The sequence below is a fragment of the Notothenia rossii genome, assembly GCF_949606895.1.
Source record: "Notothenia rossii genome assembly, chromosome: 6".
NCBI lineage: Eukaryota > Metazoa > Chordata > Actinopteri > Perciformes > Nototheniidae > Notothenia > Notothenia rossii.
This window is the reverse complement of record NC_136909.1, coordinates 78,989,124-79,003,652: the sequence shown is the minus strand read 5'-3', so window position 1 is coordinate 79,003,652 and position 14,529 is coordinate 78,989,124. Positions and strand designations below refer to the sequence as shown.

Genomic DNA, 14,529 nt, shown 5'->3' with positions numbered 1-14,529 from the left:
CTAAAGGCAGCTGGCCCACAAGATCATTTAAAAAATCTTAACTGATGTTGAAAATGTGATACAACCCAGTTCAATCTATTCTATCCACTTTTTATGATTTTACAGTGTGGTTCATATGGTGTGTGGAGAGAGCAATGATATTGCCAAAACATGCACCAAACACAAACTGATTCTATCACCAAGTTAACAAGGTACCGATACAAAAAACAACCTTAAATCTCGCGGTATCTCCCGCGATCAAACGTGACTTTGGAGTAAACAAACATGGCGGACGCCGGGCAGGAATAACGCGGTAGTTTTTGAACTTTTTTGCTCTTTCATCTCACTAAGAAAGAATATGAATGAAATAATAGAGATGTTGTGAACATGGACTTTACATGCTACAGGTGAGTAAAATCACAAACAAAACGTCTACCTTTTGCTTTGCGTTTGCTTCTATGGTTTTAATTTACCTGCGGTTTGTTGCTCTTCCTACCTGCTTGGTTCCCAATTGGCTGTCCTTTCCGGTGGTGTGAAGTAATTAAGTACATTTACTCAAGTACTGGACTTAAGTACAATTTTGATATGCTTTTACTTTGAGTATTTCCACGTTTTGCTTCTTTGTACTTCTACCCTACTACAATTCAGAGGAAGAATACAAAGACTTATTCATAAACAGGACATCATTTCGACCTTGACCTTTGGGTGAACTGCGCTCCTACACATAGAGCTAGGAAGCAGCATTATGAAGACTCCACATTTTCTGTAGAGACTTTAGCGAAAACAAATTACGTATGATAGCGATAGCGAGTAGGGAGGGACTTCCACAGGCCGGCCGAATGCTCATTGGAGGATCATGTTGCCAAGAGACCTTTTTCAAAGTCTGTGCACCTACCAAAGAGAACCAAGTCTAAACCACGGTATCTCTTCAACTAGTCTTGACCAATCATAAATGTATGGGCAACGCCCCTTGTAATAAAAAAGGTATTAGGCTTGTTTGAGACAAGCGAGACCTGCGCAGACCTGCGCAATTTCGATCAACGTCTTGCTAGTGCGTTGCATGATGGTTAGTCATTTTTGTTCGACTTGCTCTGGAGGCTGGTAATGGCTAGAAAGGATCCGTCTAGTGTAAATATGACGTCACGTTCTCGTTGTAATTGGAGCGACTCGGAAACACATCTACAGCAGTAACATGATGCAACATACACATTAATGCAGTAGCAATATTAATAGAGAAACTGCGACAACGTTGACTTGCCTGTGAATAAAAAATAAACCATAGTGTTGGTGATCTACAGTGTTGTCATTCTTCTTTGAACACCAGCAAGACCGCTCACACCCTATTTCAACAATCACACTCCCTGTAATTGACATAATTAATAGATAGTTTAGCTTCTCATCATCATTTGCTGTGGCCAACTGATGTTAACGATCGTAACTGAAAGGCTGCCTGCCAAACGTAAACATTCAGCCACGTGACATTCAGCCAAACTCTCGCGAGAGTTTTACACAAGACGGATCCTTTCTAGCCATAACCCTGGTGGCTCGCCTACATGAGAGGTTGAAATCTCGCGGGACAAAGACGCCCGCAGCCTTGAGAGCGAGGCGCGGCGAGGCGGCGCAGTTCCTCTCCACGGGCTGCGGAAGCGAAATGCTTGATGGGAAACGACTCGCTGGTATCTCGAGCTGAGCGCTTTGGTGGTTTTTACCACGTGCTGGTGATGAAACTCTCCATTGGCTCGGCAAAAGTTTGTTGTTGTTTTGTGTCAGTTTGACGTCGCCCCTTCCATTAACATTGTTCATCATTGTTCCACAATGTTTATCATCATGAAATTAATATCCATATATTTTATACTATACTTGCACTGCTTACCGTTTTCATACTTTATATATCTTAGCATATTCATACACACTGTTCATACTGCTTACAGGCTGCTGTGTATATTCATACCCCTCACTGTATTCATCATTCAATTCATTCTATATTTTATTCTGTAGATTGTGTACATTACTTTTCACTTTACTGCTTGTTGCACTCCTGGTTGGAAGCTAAACTGCATTTTGTTGTCTCAGTACCTGTAATATGTGCAATAACAATAAAGTTGAATTTAATCTTGAGCAGGAACAAATGTATTTACTTAGTACATATCTGACATTAACGATTAAATGCATGTGTGCATTCTTTATAAATGCAAACCGAGTCAAGCCGACTCCGGAGGTGGCAGTGTGCACCTTAAAGTTGTTTGCAATCCGCCAAAAAACCGAGAGAAGAAGAAGAATAATAAGAAGAAGAAGCCGACTCGGAGCTGTCCGACTTCAGGCAAGCTTTTTGAGACCTCCCCCGGCTGCGATCGGCTATTCTCGTCTACTTTCGAGGCGAGTCGCAACGCGTCTCAAACAAGCCTATTGTCGCACGAGGCTCTTTTCCGGAAATAGTGGTTACAGATTACAGTTTTGGTGCCTGTAATTTCTATGACGTGACGGAGTCCTTGGCCAAGTGAATATATATCTTTTGCTCTCTTTTAATAAATAGTTGAACTTAGAAGTCGTTTTTCTTTCCTGGAATTTTGAACACAACATACTTTAAGTATATTTTGATGCCAATACTTTTGTACTTTTACTTTAGTTACATTTTGAATGCAAGAGTTTTACTTGTGGAGTATTCACTCTGGTGCTTCTACTTTAACTACAAGCTCTGAGTACTTCTCCCACCTCTGTTTCTTTCTCACATTAGTGTGGCTTTTTCAAAACACAGACACATATCAATGAGGTAACCCTAACCCTGTTTCTATACATAATAATAACCTAAAATGTGATGGTGAACTATGCCTTTCTTTAAGCCACTGGCATCTATTCACACTGATGTGAGACCTGAGTTTGCAGTGTATTTTGTTATAATAGACATGTTAGATGCCAGTGTAAAACAAATAGATCCTATTGAGGATTGGTTTTGATTCCTTTTAAATGCTGCCTTTACTTCTATCTGTTGAATAGAATCTGTGTTTGCCTATGCTCACTCTCCCTTTTACCTGTTTAGTTCTTCTTCCAAGTCTTTTTCTCTTTGCTTCTCTTGTTGAATGTCCTTGTTTTAAGTCACATTTGTTTGAAAGCGTCCATAATCAAAGTACTTACATGCCAGGCAAAGGCAAAATGCGATTTTTCTGCTCTAACAACTGACAACCTCTATAAACATTCACTGTATCAACTACAGAAGGGCGTCATGTTGCGTTCAATGCCAAAACAACTTGGTCCACATTCAAATTTCTCTTCATTCAAGAACTTTTTGTTGTGTGCCATATTTTCATTTTGCCTTCAGTGAAGGAACATAATCAAACAGGTTTTTTATTTCATTTTGAACTGGACCGTACAAAGAGGTGGACTGATCTCTCTATTCGTGTTGTCTGTTCTTGGCTTCAGTCGTGGCTCGCTCTCCTCACGACCATGTTTCACTTTGTCGCCTGACTCTCCCCGCTGAGAGGGGACTGTCACCCAGCGCTGTGCCAGGCCTGGAGCTGACACACGCACGCACGCACGCACGCACGCACGCACACACACACACTCTTCTCTCCATCTCCCATATTTAAGAAAGGCAAACAAAAAGTTCTGCTGTGTTTTCCCTGGTTCATCTTGCTGAGAGAGTTGCTCCTCCGGGCAGATTTGAAGCATGTGGTGGCCAGAGATTTAGATAGATATATCTCTCGCATTAACATCTGCTCCCCTGGCCTGCTCTGCTCTCTCCAGAAGGCCACCACACACACACACACACACACACACACACACACACACACACACACACACACACACACACACACAACTACGCCATGGTTCAGCCATGGTTGACAATCAAGGACAGTTGGTTTTGAGCAGTGTCAGGACAGTTAGACTCTCACGGGGAGTCTCCAAACTACAGGCGACTGGCACACAGACAAACACTCAGAGAGCACATTTACGGCCAAACACTGAACGCCATCTGTCAGTCACTGTAGGAGGACATTACTGCTGACACACACACACACACACATTCACACTAACACACACACGCAGGCTCTTTCTGTCTGGCTGAATCTGTATTTGTGACACAAAATTCACACCCAAACTGGCTTGTGTCTGTATTTGTGTGTACACTAGTTTGTCTTCTTGTGCATATTTTGCCTGCTGTGTAAACACAGCATGTCCGTTTTGTCAGGAAGGTTGTTTGTGTGTTGTATGTTCTTTATTTTACGTGGCCATAATTAATAACGTTGACAGCGATCATGCTCACATGGTGATTTGCTTGATAAAAAGTAGTAAAATCCTTTATTCAAAAAGTATAATCAGCAAATGATACTTAATTATATAAGCACGTAAGATTGGTGTGTCTCTGATATATTTATATAAGTTCATTGTATTTTTTTTTATATTGAACATCTCGGGAAATTGCTAAAAAGGTTTTGTTTGACTAACAGTCCATAATTTAACCTCAAAGAAATTAAATGGACTTTTCTTTAGAAAATTGAAATCCTCATAATAGGAACCTGGAACAAGTGAAGGTTTGGCTTTTTCTTTCAATCAATCTCCTGTCATTCCTCCAGCTAAATGATTAACCATTCGTTATACATTTAACTGAAAGCTATAGACACATCTTACTTAAGATTGACCAAATAATAGAATATATTATAGGTCAAACTAGCCACAAGCATATATTGATACACATTATACATCATAATCGACAGTTAAATAATGTAAGTGGCAATTCTGATCCACTATAGTTCAGTAGTTTTTTAAGTACTTTTCCTTATTTCACAGCTTTATTTATTTTTACTTATGTAAGTAAAGGAGTGTCTGAAATAGTTTTCTTTTGAGTTCAAATTCTCAACTACCTCAGAATTGTATATAAGTACGAAACTTAAAATGAGTGGAATTATATATTTAAGCCACTTTTGTCCTTTTCACATACTGAGAAATGACTTAATTACAACCAACTTACAAACAGCAAAGTGGTTTATGTATGTATATTTTGATGAATCTTCAATCACAAGTAATCAAATTAACTTCATCTTGTTTCCATTGTGTTAGTATAAGTCCCATGATAACAGATGGAACAATAACACACACGAATGTCATTGTGCAGCCCCATCCTCTCACTTCCCGCGACCCTGCATGGACAAAGGGAAGTGTCAACACCACCTCTCTAACTGCACAATTAACATGCAAATGAGCCCAGTCGCTAATGGCGATGGCAAAGCGCTCTTATGATGGAAATATGCTTTCTGTTTTGGCAGTATGGGTTAAACATTAGTCGGTGGAATCAGCTGAGGACAGGAGGGCAGAGGGCCCTGAGGCTTCCCTGAGGGCAGGAGGGGAGAGAGGGAAAGGCCTCTGCACCTGCTTCACTGACTACAAAACACACACACACACACACACACACACACACACACACACACACACACACACACACACACACACACACACACACACACACACACACACACACACACACACACACACACACACACACACACACACACACACACACACACAGAGCACGACCAGGCAGTTATAATCAGCCTCGTTCAGGCTGTCAGCCCGCTCAATAACTTATCCCCTCAACTGCTTTTGTTCTAGCAGCAGCAGCTCGGCTGATGCGGCCGCTGCCCCTTATTCAACTGACATTTATTTTCAATTTCTGCCCTCAGGCACCGCTCACTGACCGAGCAAGTAAACAAACCAGCAGTTCACACACTCCACACGTCAGGACTCTTCAGACTCAATGCAGCGACAATCTGCCGTTGCCATATCAGATGTTTAAACTCTGGAGCTTTAAAAGTATGAAATAGTCCTTACACATCTGACTGAAAAGCCTTATATTTGAAGCTTTGAAAAGGTGTAATGGAGCTGGATAGCATCTATCCGTTTTCTTAATTAAAAATACGTCTATTTTTTATTCAGTTTTTTCCATAAAGGCCGGCTGCAGGGACACGATGGAGTCTGACAGCATTTCTTGCCTTGTTAGCATCCCTGTCAAAAGGCCTGTTAGTGTGTGTGTGAATTTGTGTGTGTGTGTAGAAGCTGAACAATGCTTGGCTCTAAGTGATAAACCTCGAGTGGCTCCCAGTAACAGGTGTGTGCTCTATAAAAGGACCAGTCGTTTGTCAAACCTCATGAAAAGAGGAGGTGACGGCCATGAGTCCATTTAGTCATCGCTAACCGGCCTGAAAAACCAAAACTCACTCTCTGAAGACATTAAATCTATTATCTGTCCGTCAGTGTTATTTATGCAGTGTGGACAACTCTGTTTAAAAAAAAAAAAGAAGACATAACCTGAAGCTTTGAACACTAGACTGGTAAACTAGGGACACTTAAGGTATTATAATTTTAGGTTTGTCTGCAATTATTTCCAGTATGTATGTACCTCCGATTTATGTCTTTCGTACTCTTATGCACACTTTTTTCAGACGATTTATTTTCTGCTAATTTTTTATTTTGATAAGTTCTTATGGGTTTTGTTAAGCTGCTGTCATTTGCACTATAAGATCGTATTGCACTGGCAATACACTTGACTCATGTATTTTGGCTAATTTATTCACGTTTTAGGTTTTGATGCTTGCTGCAGACTTTTACAAAGCAGGATAAGTAAAGAGAAAGCAACAGAAAGAAAGTCGAGAAGTGCAAAATAAGTTCTTATTTTAATTTAATTGCCATTGGTAGAATAAAAGGTTGCTTGTATTCCTGCATTTTAAAGCCGTTTTCACAACTTTCTGCCTTTGCTGGGCATCTCTTAATGAAAACCATGCAGGAATCTCAGTGGGATTTACATGATTATGTAAAGTATAAATACACATTGGAGTCTCATGAGGATAATGTTTGTGAACCCTGCTAGGAAGATAAGCTGCACCATTAGGATAAACACAGTGGCAGAAAAATGTATAATTCAATCATTGTTTACAAGTGTTTGATTACTTTTCCATTTACTTGTGGAGTTTTTGTCTTAATTACAGTGGATACTTATTTTAATTTCATAAATACTCCGGTTGCCACATTTGTAACATAACAGAAAAGGCAGTGATTTACATGAATCTTTTTAACATTCAGCTGGCATGGTGTGCATGTGTCCTCTGCATGTTATTTGCATGTGCATGAGTGTTTTGTGCATTATGTGTTGGCTCACTTACAAATGATCCCCTGAATGTAACATGTTCTTGATGGCAGCAGCAGTTGTCTCTGCTTTCCTCGGCTTCTAATTAGCCAGAATTAAGAAGTATTTCTCGGCCCATTGAAGAGTCCATTTCCTTTGAAACCAGAGCATAATAAACCTTAAGTAATTACCCCAACTCATGACTATTAACTCGCAAACCGCCAGCTTCCCTTGACAACATCCTCCTCAGTGTTGTGTGGTTAAAAGGCCATTGCAGCTACCCAGCTATTTACATCCCATCTGGCAGGGTGCGAGCGAGAGACAGGCTGAACTCATTCCTAAAGACAAAACCCGAGACCCCTTTCACTCTTTCTCAACTTGTGTTTTCTTCCCTCCAAATAAGTTACAAAAGGGCTTCTCCTTTTTCTTTTTCCGTCTTTCTTTTTTTTAATCCACTCACTCATTTGCATGCACCGAGGCCGAGGTGGGGGTCTGAATGTATAATCTTCCTGCATTTAGTAGCCTGTAATCCCGACGCTTTTCCTGTGATGTGATTTTCTCCTCTTGGTCCCCCATGAACAATTAACTTGTAATCTCCACAAACATACATTCTGTCGCTGCAGAGATGAGACGGAGGAACACCCAAGGGACCCGGCGGACAAACTGCTCTGCGCTCCCCGAGGCGGAGCTCCATTCAACCGGGCTCCATTACCGCAGCCCCGCGCCTCATCTTCCCTTTCGTTAACATTCTGTCAGCTGGTCGGAAATGTTGAGTAAATCCTGTGTGACCCTGTATCTGTTTTGGTTTATCATGAGCTGGTTGGGCAACATGGGCTGAGACACAAGAGAAATTAAGTACCTGATAATATGATATCAGATTTGGGATTTTTTTTCAAGTGGCGGGTGGTTGCAGGAAATTGACCTGAATAGGAATTAGGGATTTATTAACTAAATTGTATAGTTGTTTCCAAATATATATTTTAATATACATTTCCTTAAAATCCTTAAAGCGCTGCTTTTCCCTTATTTATCCAGGGAAATTCAATTCAAAGGAGGAATAAAGTAAATTATCAGAGAATATACATTTCGTTTTGGCGTTTGAGTTGTGTTAATAATCAACAAAAACGAGTTTATTCTATTATTTAAAATATTGTCTGTAAAAGGAAACTCATCATAATGTTTTTAAACAGAGGAGGGCTTTGAAATAATACACACAACTATTTTAGATATTTAAAAATCAAAAATATATAAATGTTTTCATATAATGATAATATAAAAATAAAGTGAAGGTATATGTTTGAAGGGTTTAAATTAGCACTTTTGATTATACAAATAGGTAAAGTAAAGAATAGTAGGCTACACTTTAATTAAACCAGATTTTAAAAGTGTAACTTGACCTTATAAATGTTTTTTAAATGTTTGGGCAGTAATAATATAAAAACCAGGGGAAGACGGTGAGATATGATCCACAATTTCAGTTTTATTGAAATTTCAGCCAAGGACGCTGGGCGATAATAAATATTTCATCAGTCACCAACAATGTACAAAAATAAAGACACGGGGTCTCTTGGCATAACAAATTAAGTTCAACAAAAAACAATCATGCTGTGATAATTATACCGTCATGCAAAAAAGAAAAAACGACTGACAATAAAAAATGGAAATCAGAGCACAAATTAACACACAGTGAGCCACCAAATAAAAATAAACCTACAGAATTTAAAACAAATATAGCCAATAAAATAAGCCAAATACATAAATGTCATTATTTTCATTTACAACTCAAGTTTAAAATCCTTGGTACAAGGCACAGAGAGCATTCTTCGTTTTCACAAAATGACGCCTGATACAAAAGAAAGGAAAATCAAATCAAAATGTTCATGCAGCCTCCTTCCACTTTTACACTGTGGCGTGAGACTATAAAACTCAGACACACGGAGATGTGGCACCTTGTTGCATGACACACAACTTTTCTTTTCACCTTAGATCGGCAAAATCAGCAGTCTTTAAAGTCCTTGTTACAAGGAGGAAAATTACTTTTTTTTTTCTCATACGCCAAACAAGAAAACAGACAAAACAACAACATGCACCAGTGAGACCAAACCCCCCCTCATGCCCTGAATCCTGTATTTACAAACACCATCACATGGCTCAGTCTCTGCGGGTCTGCACGCATCATTTCATCAGGTCCTTGCCCTCCACTGAGAGTCTGCTGAGGCTGGAGGAGCTGATGGGCATGTGTGGAGGAGTGGGCACCTGGCAGATGGTGCAGGGGCACGGCAGCCCGGCCCAGTGCTGGAAGCCGGGGCCCAGCTGCAGGGCCTGGGGAGCAGACGGGACGCCCTTCATCAGGGGGTGGGGGGCTCGGATAGACGTGAGGCCCGGCAGCGCGCTGGACAGCGAGGAGGATGTGGGTGTTGACAGCGCGCCGCCGAGCAGAGGGTGCACCTGGTGCGCGGCTGCGGCGGCGGCTGCAGCAGCGTGGGCGGCAGCTAAGGGGCCACCGGCGTGCCCACCCGGGCCCCCGGGGTGACCCACGGAGCCGCAGTGGAAAGCCGAGTTGTGCCCTCCGTAAATCTCCCCAACCAGCCGCTTCATCTCGTCCAGGGAGCTGTTGAGCATCAGGATGTAGTTCCGGGCGAGGAGCAGCGTGGCGATCTTGGACAACTTGCGCACCGAGGGCCCGTGCGCGTACGGCATCACCTCGCGCAGGCCGTCCATAGCCAGGTTGAGGTCGTGCATGCGCTTCCTCTCCCGGCCGTTGATCTTGAGTCGCAGGTGGTACATATCTTCTTCCGTGACTGGCTTCTTTAGCTTGAACTTGTTGCTGTCGCCGCTGCTGCTGTCGCCGCTGCTGCTGCTCTCCACTGACTTCGGGTCTTCGGATCTCAGGAGGTCGCTGGCGCTCAGCTTCTGGGTGGAGGAGGACACAGAGGATCCGACGAGGTGGTGGAGGTGGTGGTGGTGGTGTGGATGGTGTTCTCGGAGTGACATAACGTCCATGTCCGGGGAAGAAGCTCTGCTGCTATCTGAGTCTGAATTCATTTTATGGGTTGGCTTCAGAGGTGGTTGTAGGAGGTCTCTCTCACTTTCCCCCTCTCTCTCTTTTCTCCCTCTCTCTGTCTCTGGTCACCTGATGTTGTCCCTCCTGTCCCACGCTTTTGTCCCTCTTATCACATCGGTGTCCACTTTCTCTCTATCTGCCTCTCTGTGTCTCTGCGGTGAGGAGGACACTGATAGTGGGTATTTATACACGCAGGGAAACAAAAGCGGCTTTCCTATTCATAACGCCTTAGGAGGATGACGTGCTCGTTAGAAAGGGGGCGGTGTGCTTTGACTGTCCCAGTGACCGCGGTGCGCAACCATTCACTGCCATTGTCAGGACACTGCTGGGGGGCACAGCGCGCCTCTCTTCTTCTTCTCCTTTTTTATTCTCTTCTTCCCTTTCTCTTCTCCTCCTGGGATCAGAAAAGTTGCTCCTCCGGGGACGAACATGGTCAGTTTTGAAATTGCTTCTTATATTCGATTTTTTTAAAAGACTATTTTATGTCATAGAAGTTGTTTTTATTAAAATACGTTTTTGTTGTATTATATTTTATCCATAAGCTACCAAAACACCTGTAATGGTCTTGTCTGAGCATTTTATGTGCTGCGTAATTTGACTTATACGCACAAAATCCTTGTTATAACATCGCCAAAAGTGTTGCTTTTTATTTCAGCTGTTTCAATACATATTTTTTTGGTCATATGCAGCAAGAAAAGTAAAGACTGTTCTCTAAAATACCTCCCCAGCTTCTCACACATTGTTAATTTTCAGTGTTTTTCGCACGGTCAAATCTCAAGGCAAACTCTCGCTGGTTGCCTGAGGGAGTGAGGAGGAACGAAGGGAAATTGCTTCCCCATTCAGCAGCTCCTGTGCCGCAGGGAGCCGGACTCCGCTGGGACAGAGAGGTAACAGAGAGGGAACAGGCCGCTCCGACACTCCGCACTCTGCTGGCCATATGGCAGCATGTGGGCCTCGTGTCTGGACCTCCATAAAACCTCTCATAGCTCCCACGTCTTATACTAAAATAACATTTTCGTTTAATTTCTTTCATTTTTTAATATCCGATATTTCATAACTTATAACTGTGTTTTCCCAAAATTCATTCAAACAATGTTTTCCTTAAAAATGAACAAGGAAACTATATTTGGATTAATAACATTTAGCATATAGTTATACATTTCGTTTTAGATTTAATGACAGTCAAAATACTGAAAAAAAACTGCTCATATAACAGCCATTCAACCATTTTCAAAAATGTCATTACAAATACTTTATTCTTCCCTTAAGGCGCTGTTTGAGGCAAACACCACACACTGAAATCTACAAGTACAAAATAAGGAAGAATATTACAAAATGCCATGCTACAAATATGTTTAAAAAATAAGGCAATAAACATTATACATTGAAATCACATTGAATTATATTTCACAATAAACCGATTAATGAAAAATAAAGACAACACATTTAGCCTCTTCAAATATATTTTATTAAGCAATCAGACGGATCTCTAAAGGTGTGTTTGTATTAAATTAATAGAAGAATACACTAAATTGAGTCAGCATTGTCTATATTGAGCTGCTGAGAGTGCTCTCTCCACTCTGAAGAGTCTCCTCCAGATCTGTTTTGTGAAGGTGGAGTGGAGGAACAGGCCTCCAAACAATAACATGTGGAAGTAACTCAAGCACGACCACCTCAGCCTCCATCCCTCCATCCGTCTGTCCGTCCGTTCATCCAACCGTCTGCACACCCACCCACCCACCCAGCACTTCAAACCCATAATAAAGTCTGTCTCAAACTCTGCTCTATCCTTCGCCAATGAGATCCCCCTGGTAGAACAGTAAAAATGAGTATTCTCGGCCTCATTGTTGGCCCTGCAAAAGAGCCCTTCTCATAAAGGTGCTGCCAATGCAAAGAAAAGCGCTGGTCGGCTTTGCTCTCTCTTGGTGGCATTTGAAAGTGTAAAGCTTTGAATACCAATTGCTTGAACTGGACATATGTGAATCCGCTGTAAGCCTACTAATCCTGTCCCCAAGTGTTTCTTTGTGTGCAGGGCAGCCTCGCACACCCGAGAGAAAGTGTTCCTAATCCGGCCAATGTGGAGAAATGTGTGAATGAGAGGGCCAGCGAGGAGGTGTGTGAGCATGAGTGTGTGTCAGGTATCAGTGTGTGCAGGAAACACATGCTTTTTGAATGACTTTATTTTGCTTTATGAGTGTGTTTTTGAGTGTGTGTGTCCATCTGAGGCCCCTGGCTCCACACCACCAGGACACTGGTCTAAATGGAGGCAGTTATTCACCGTTCCACACAGCACTGTCGCAGCAGGTCGCCCCTAATGTGCTCTTTTCACTGCGTAAGCTCCTCGCTTTCCCTTTATTCCTCTGTTCGTATCTTTCTTTTTTTTTTTATCTCTTTCCGTCTCTCCTCCTCTCAAACTGTTCCTCGCTTACTCTCGCTTACTTCTCCTTGGTTTCTGGCTGCCTTTTCTCTTTCTCTCTTCTTATAAGTGGCTCTTTGCCCTCACTTCAGATTTTGTTTTGGCAGCAAAAGGACAGCTAGTTAGCTGCTAATAGCCATTAGATCAAAATGTGGGTCAACACTGGGTTCCCTTTACACTTTGAGAGGGGAGTTATCTTTCAGCACAAATTAATCAGACAGTAAATTAAAGGATGTATGGGGAATGTGATCTTCCTTTAGAGAAATACAACACTTAAGGTGATTCATAACATGTTGCTGAGTTACAGGTCATTGTTCTGAATGCTATGAGTAAATGACCTAATGTCCAAAACAGTGAAAATCAGTTACATCTTAAAAAACGACTCATCAGAAATACCTGTATACACTTTGCCACATGCCACACCCTTTCTATTCCCCTCATATTCTTATAGATTGAACATCTTTTTTACAATTCACTGCTTCAAAGTGTATCTCCGAATGTGTTTTATTTTCCAATCAACCCGATAACTTTGTATTTCCTTGTTTATATCGGTACTTTATACGAACACAAACAAAAAGACCAGGATGTTTTTTAAAATCAGCTTATATGCTCAAAGTACATGATGTCTTCAAAGCGAGTTTGATATTACCAATGAAGAGACTGACAATGTGAAAGGTGTCAATAGTATTAATGATCCAACAGAGAATCTCCTCTTTAATATACAGCTTCCCTCTTTATGGTTATCATTTATAATAAAGTTTCAGCTCATTGTTAAAATGTCAAACCCACATATTTACTGTTTTGGCTCACTCATTGCTCTAATAGCATCATTTCTTGCCACAGCATGCAACTGTTTTCAGTATAAAAGCTCTAAAAACCAATTGTACTCTACCTGTTCAGCACCAAACAGTAGACAGGCACACTTATGGTGAACATATTTAGGCATTTAGCAGCTAAAGAGCCCATATGTCCATCAGGCATGTCTAAAGAAAGACCAAAGCAAATAGATTTATATTGGACTTAACTGTCTCTTACGTGACTCCAAATGAATTATGATGTTACTTTGTCACATGAAATAACTTTAAAGATCCAAGGTGAGTACAGTAGTAGTTTGGTTATACTCACCTGTGTATTGCAGTTTTAAATTCCTCACAGAAGTAAATCAACACGTTCCAGAAGGCAAGGCAAGTTTATTTATATAGCACCTTTCAACACAAGGCAATTCAAAGTTAAGAAACATATTATAAAATGGCATTTAAAAACATTCATTTAAAAGCAAAGATAATGAAACATGAATAACAAAGGTACATGAATTGAAGTTACAGCAGTGTCAGATACACACATCTGAAATTTTTAGGTCTGACTCTGTCATTGCGAACTTTTTAGCAGAAATAGTTTTCTTTGACCTCACTTTCTTTCTTTCTACTTTCTTTTTTAACTGATCCTTTAGTTATTTCAAGTATTTTAATCTGCAACCCAATATTCTGAAAATTCAACGGATCCTGGCCATATTTGTGTAAAATTAATTTGCTCCCAGACATCCATGTGGCTTGCTAGTTTTGGACCCCATCTGTAACCCCAAAACAAACTATCTCCTCCCCGTTCCTCCCTCCTGGGTGGGCCACTACCCCCCCCTCTAATGAGCTCAGGGCCGTAAACAGTCAATGGGGGCGTCCCTCCAGCAGCATGTGAGGACAGTAGTCGGCTGTTTCACCATCACTGAGACACAAACGGTGTCATTTAAACATCTCTGGGTTGAAAGGAGCAAACACAATATAAACTCGGAGGGAGACACGAGGTCAAGGTCGCAGCCAAAGGTTTTGAAGGTCGATATTCAAGTGAAACATTATCTCTTGCAATCAACCGTAGTATGCATATTCATGTGAAATCCACAATAATAGGTACGTTTTCGTTACTGTTTTTGAATATCTGTTGCAAACGGAATCCATATCCTTT

At 41.4% G+C, this 14,529-nt stretch overlaps 1 protein-coding gene and 1 long non-coding RNA gene across 2 annotated transcripts; one reads left to right on the top strand and one right to left on the bottom strand.

Moving 5' to 3' along the window:
• Positions 1 to 249: 249 nt before the first annotated feature.
• On the top strand, positions 250 to 7,886 carry LOC307045230. Its single transcript, XR_013809827.1, has 2 exons — positions 250 to 386; positions 7,717 to 7,886. It is a non-coding gene; the product is annotated as an uncharacterized lncRNA (long non-coding RNA).
• Positions 7,887 to 8,591: 705 nt separating this feature from the next.
• On the bottom strand, positions 8,592 to 10,138 carry olig3 (oligodendrocyte transcription factor 3; the record flags this gene model as incomplete). Its single annotated transcript, XM_079690454.1, has 1 exon — positions 8,592 to 10,138. One exon carries the CDS (start codon positions 10,136 to 10,138, stop codon positions 9,269 to 9,271), a length of 870 nt encoding a protein of 289 aa, XP_079546580.1. The 3' UTR covers positions 8,592 to 9,268.
• Between the last annotated feature and the right edge of the window lie 4,391 nt (positions 10,139 to 14,529).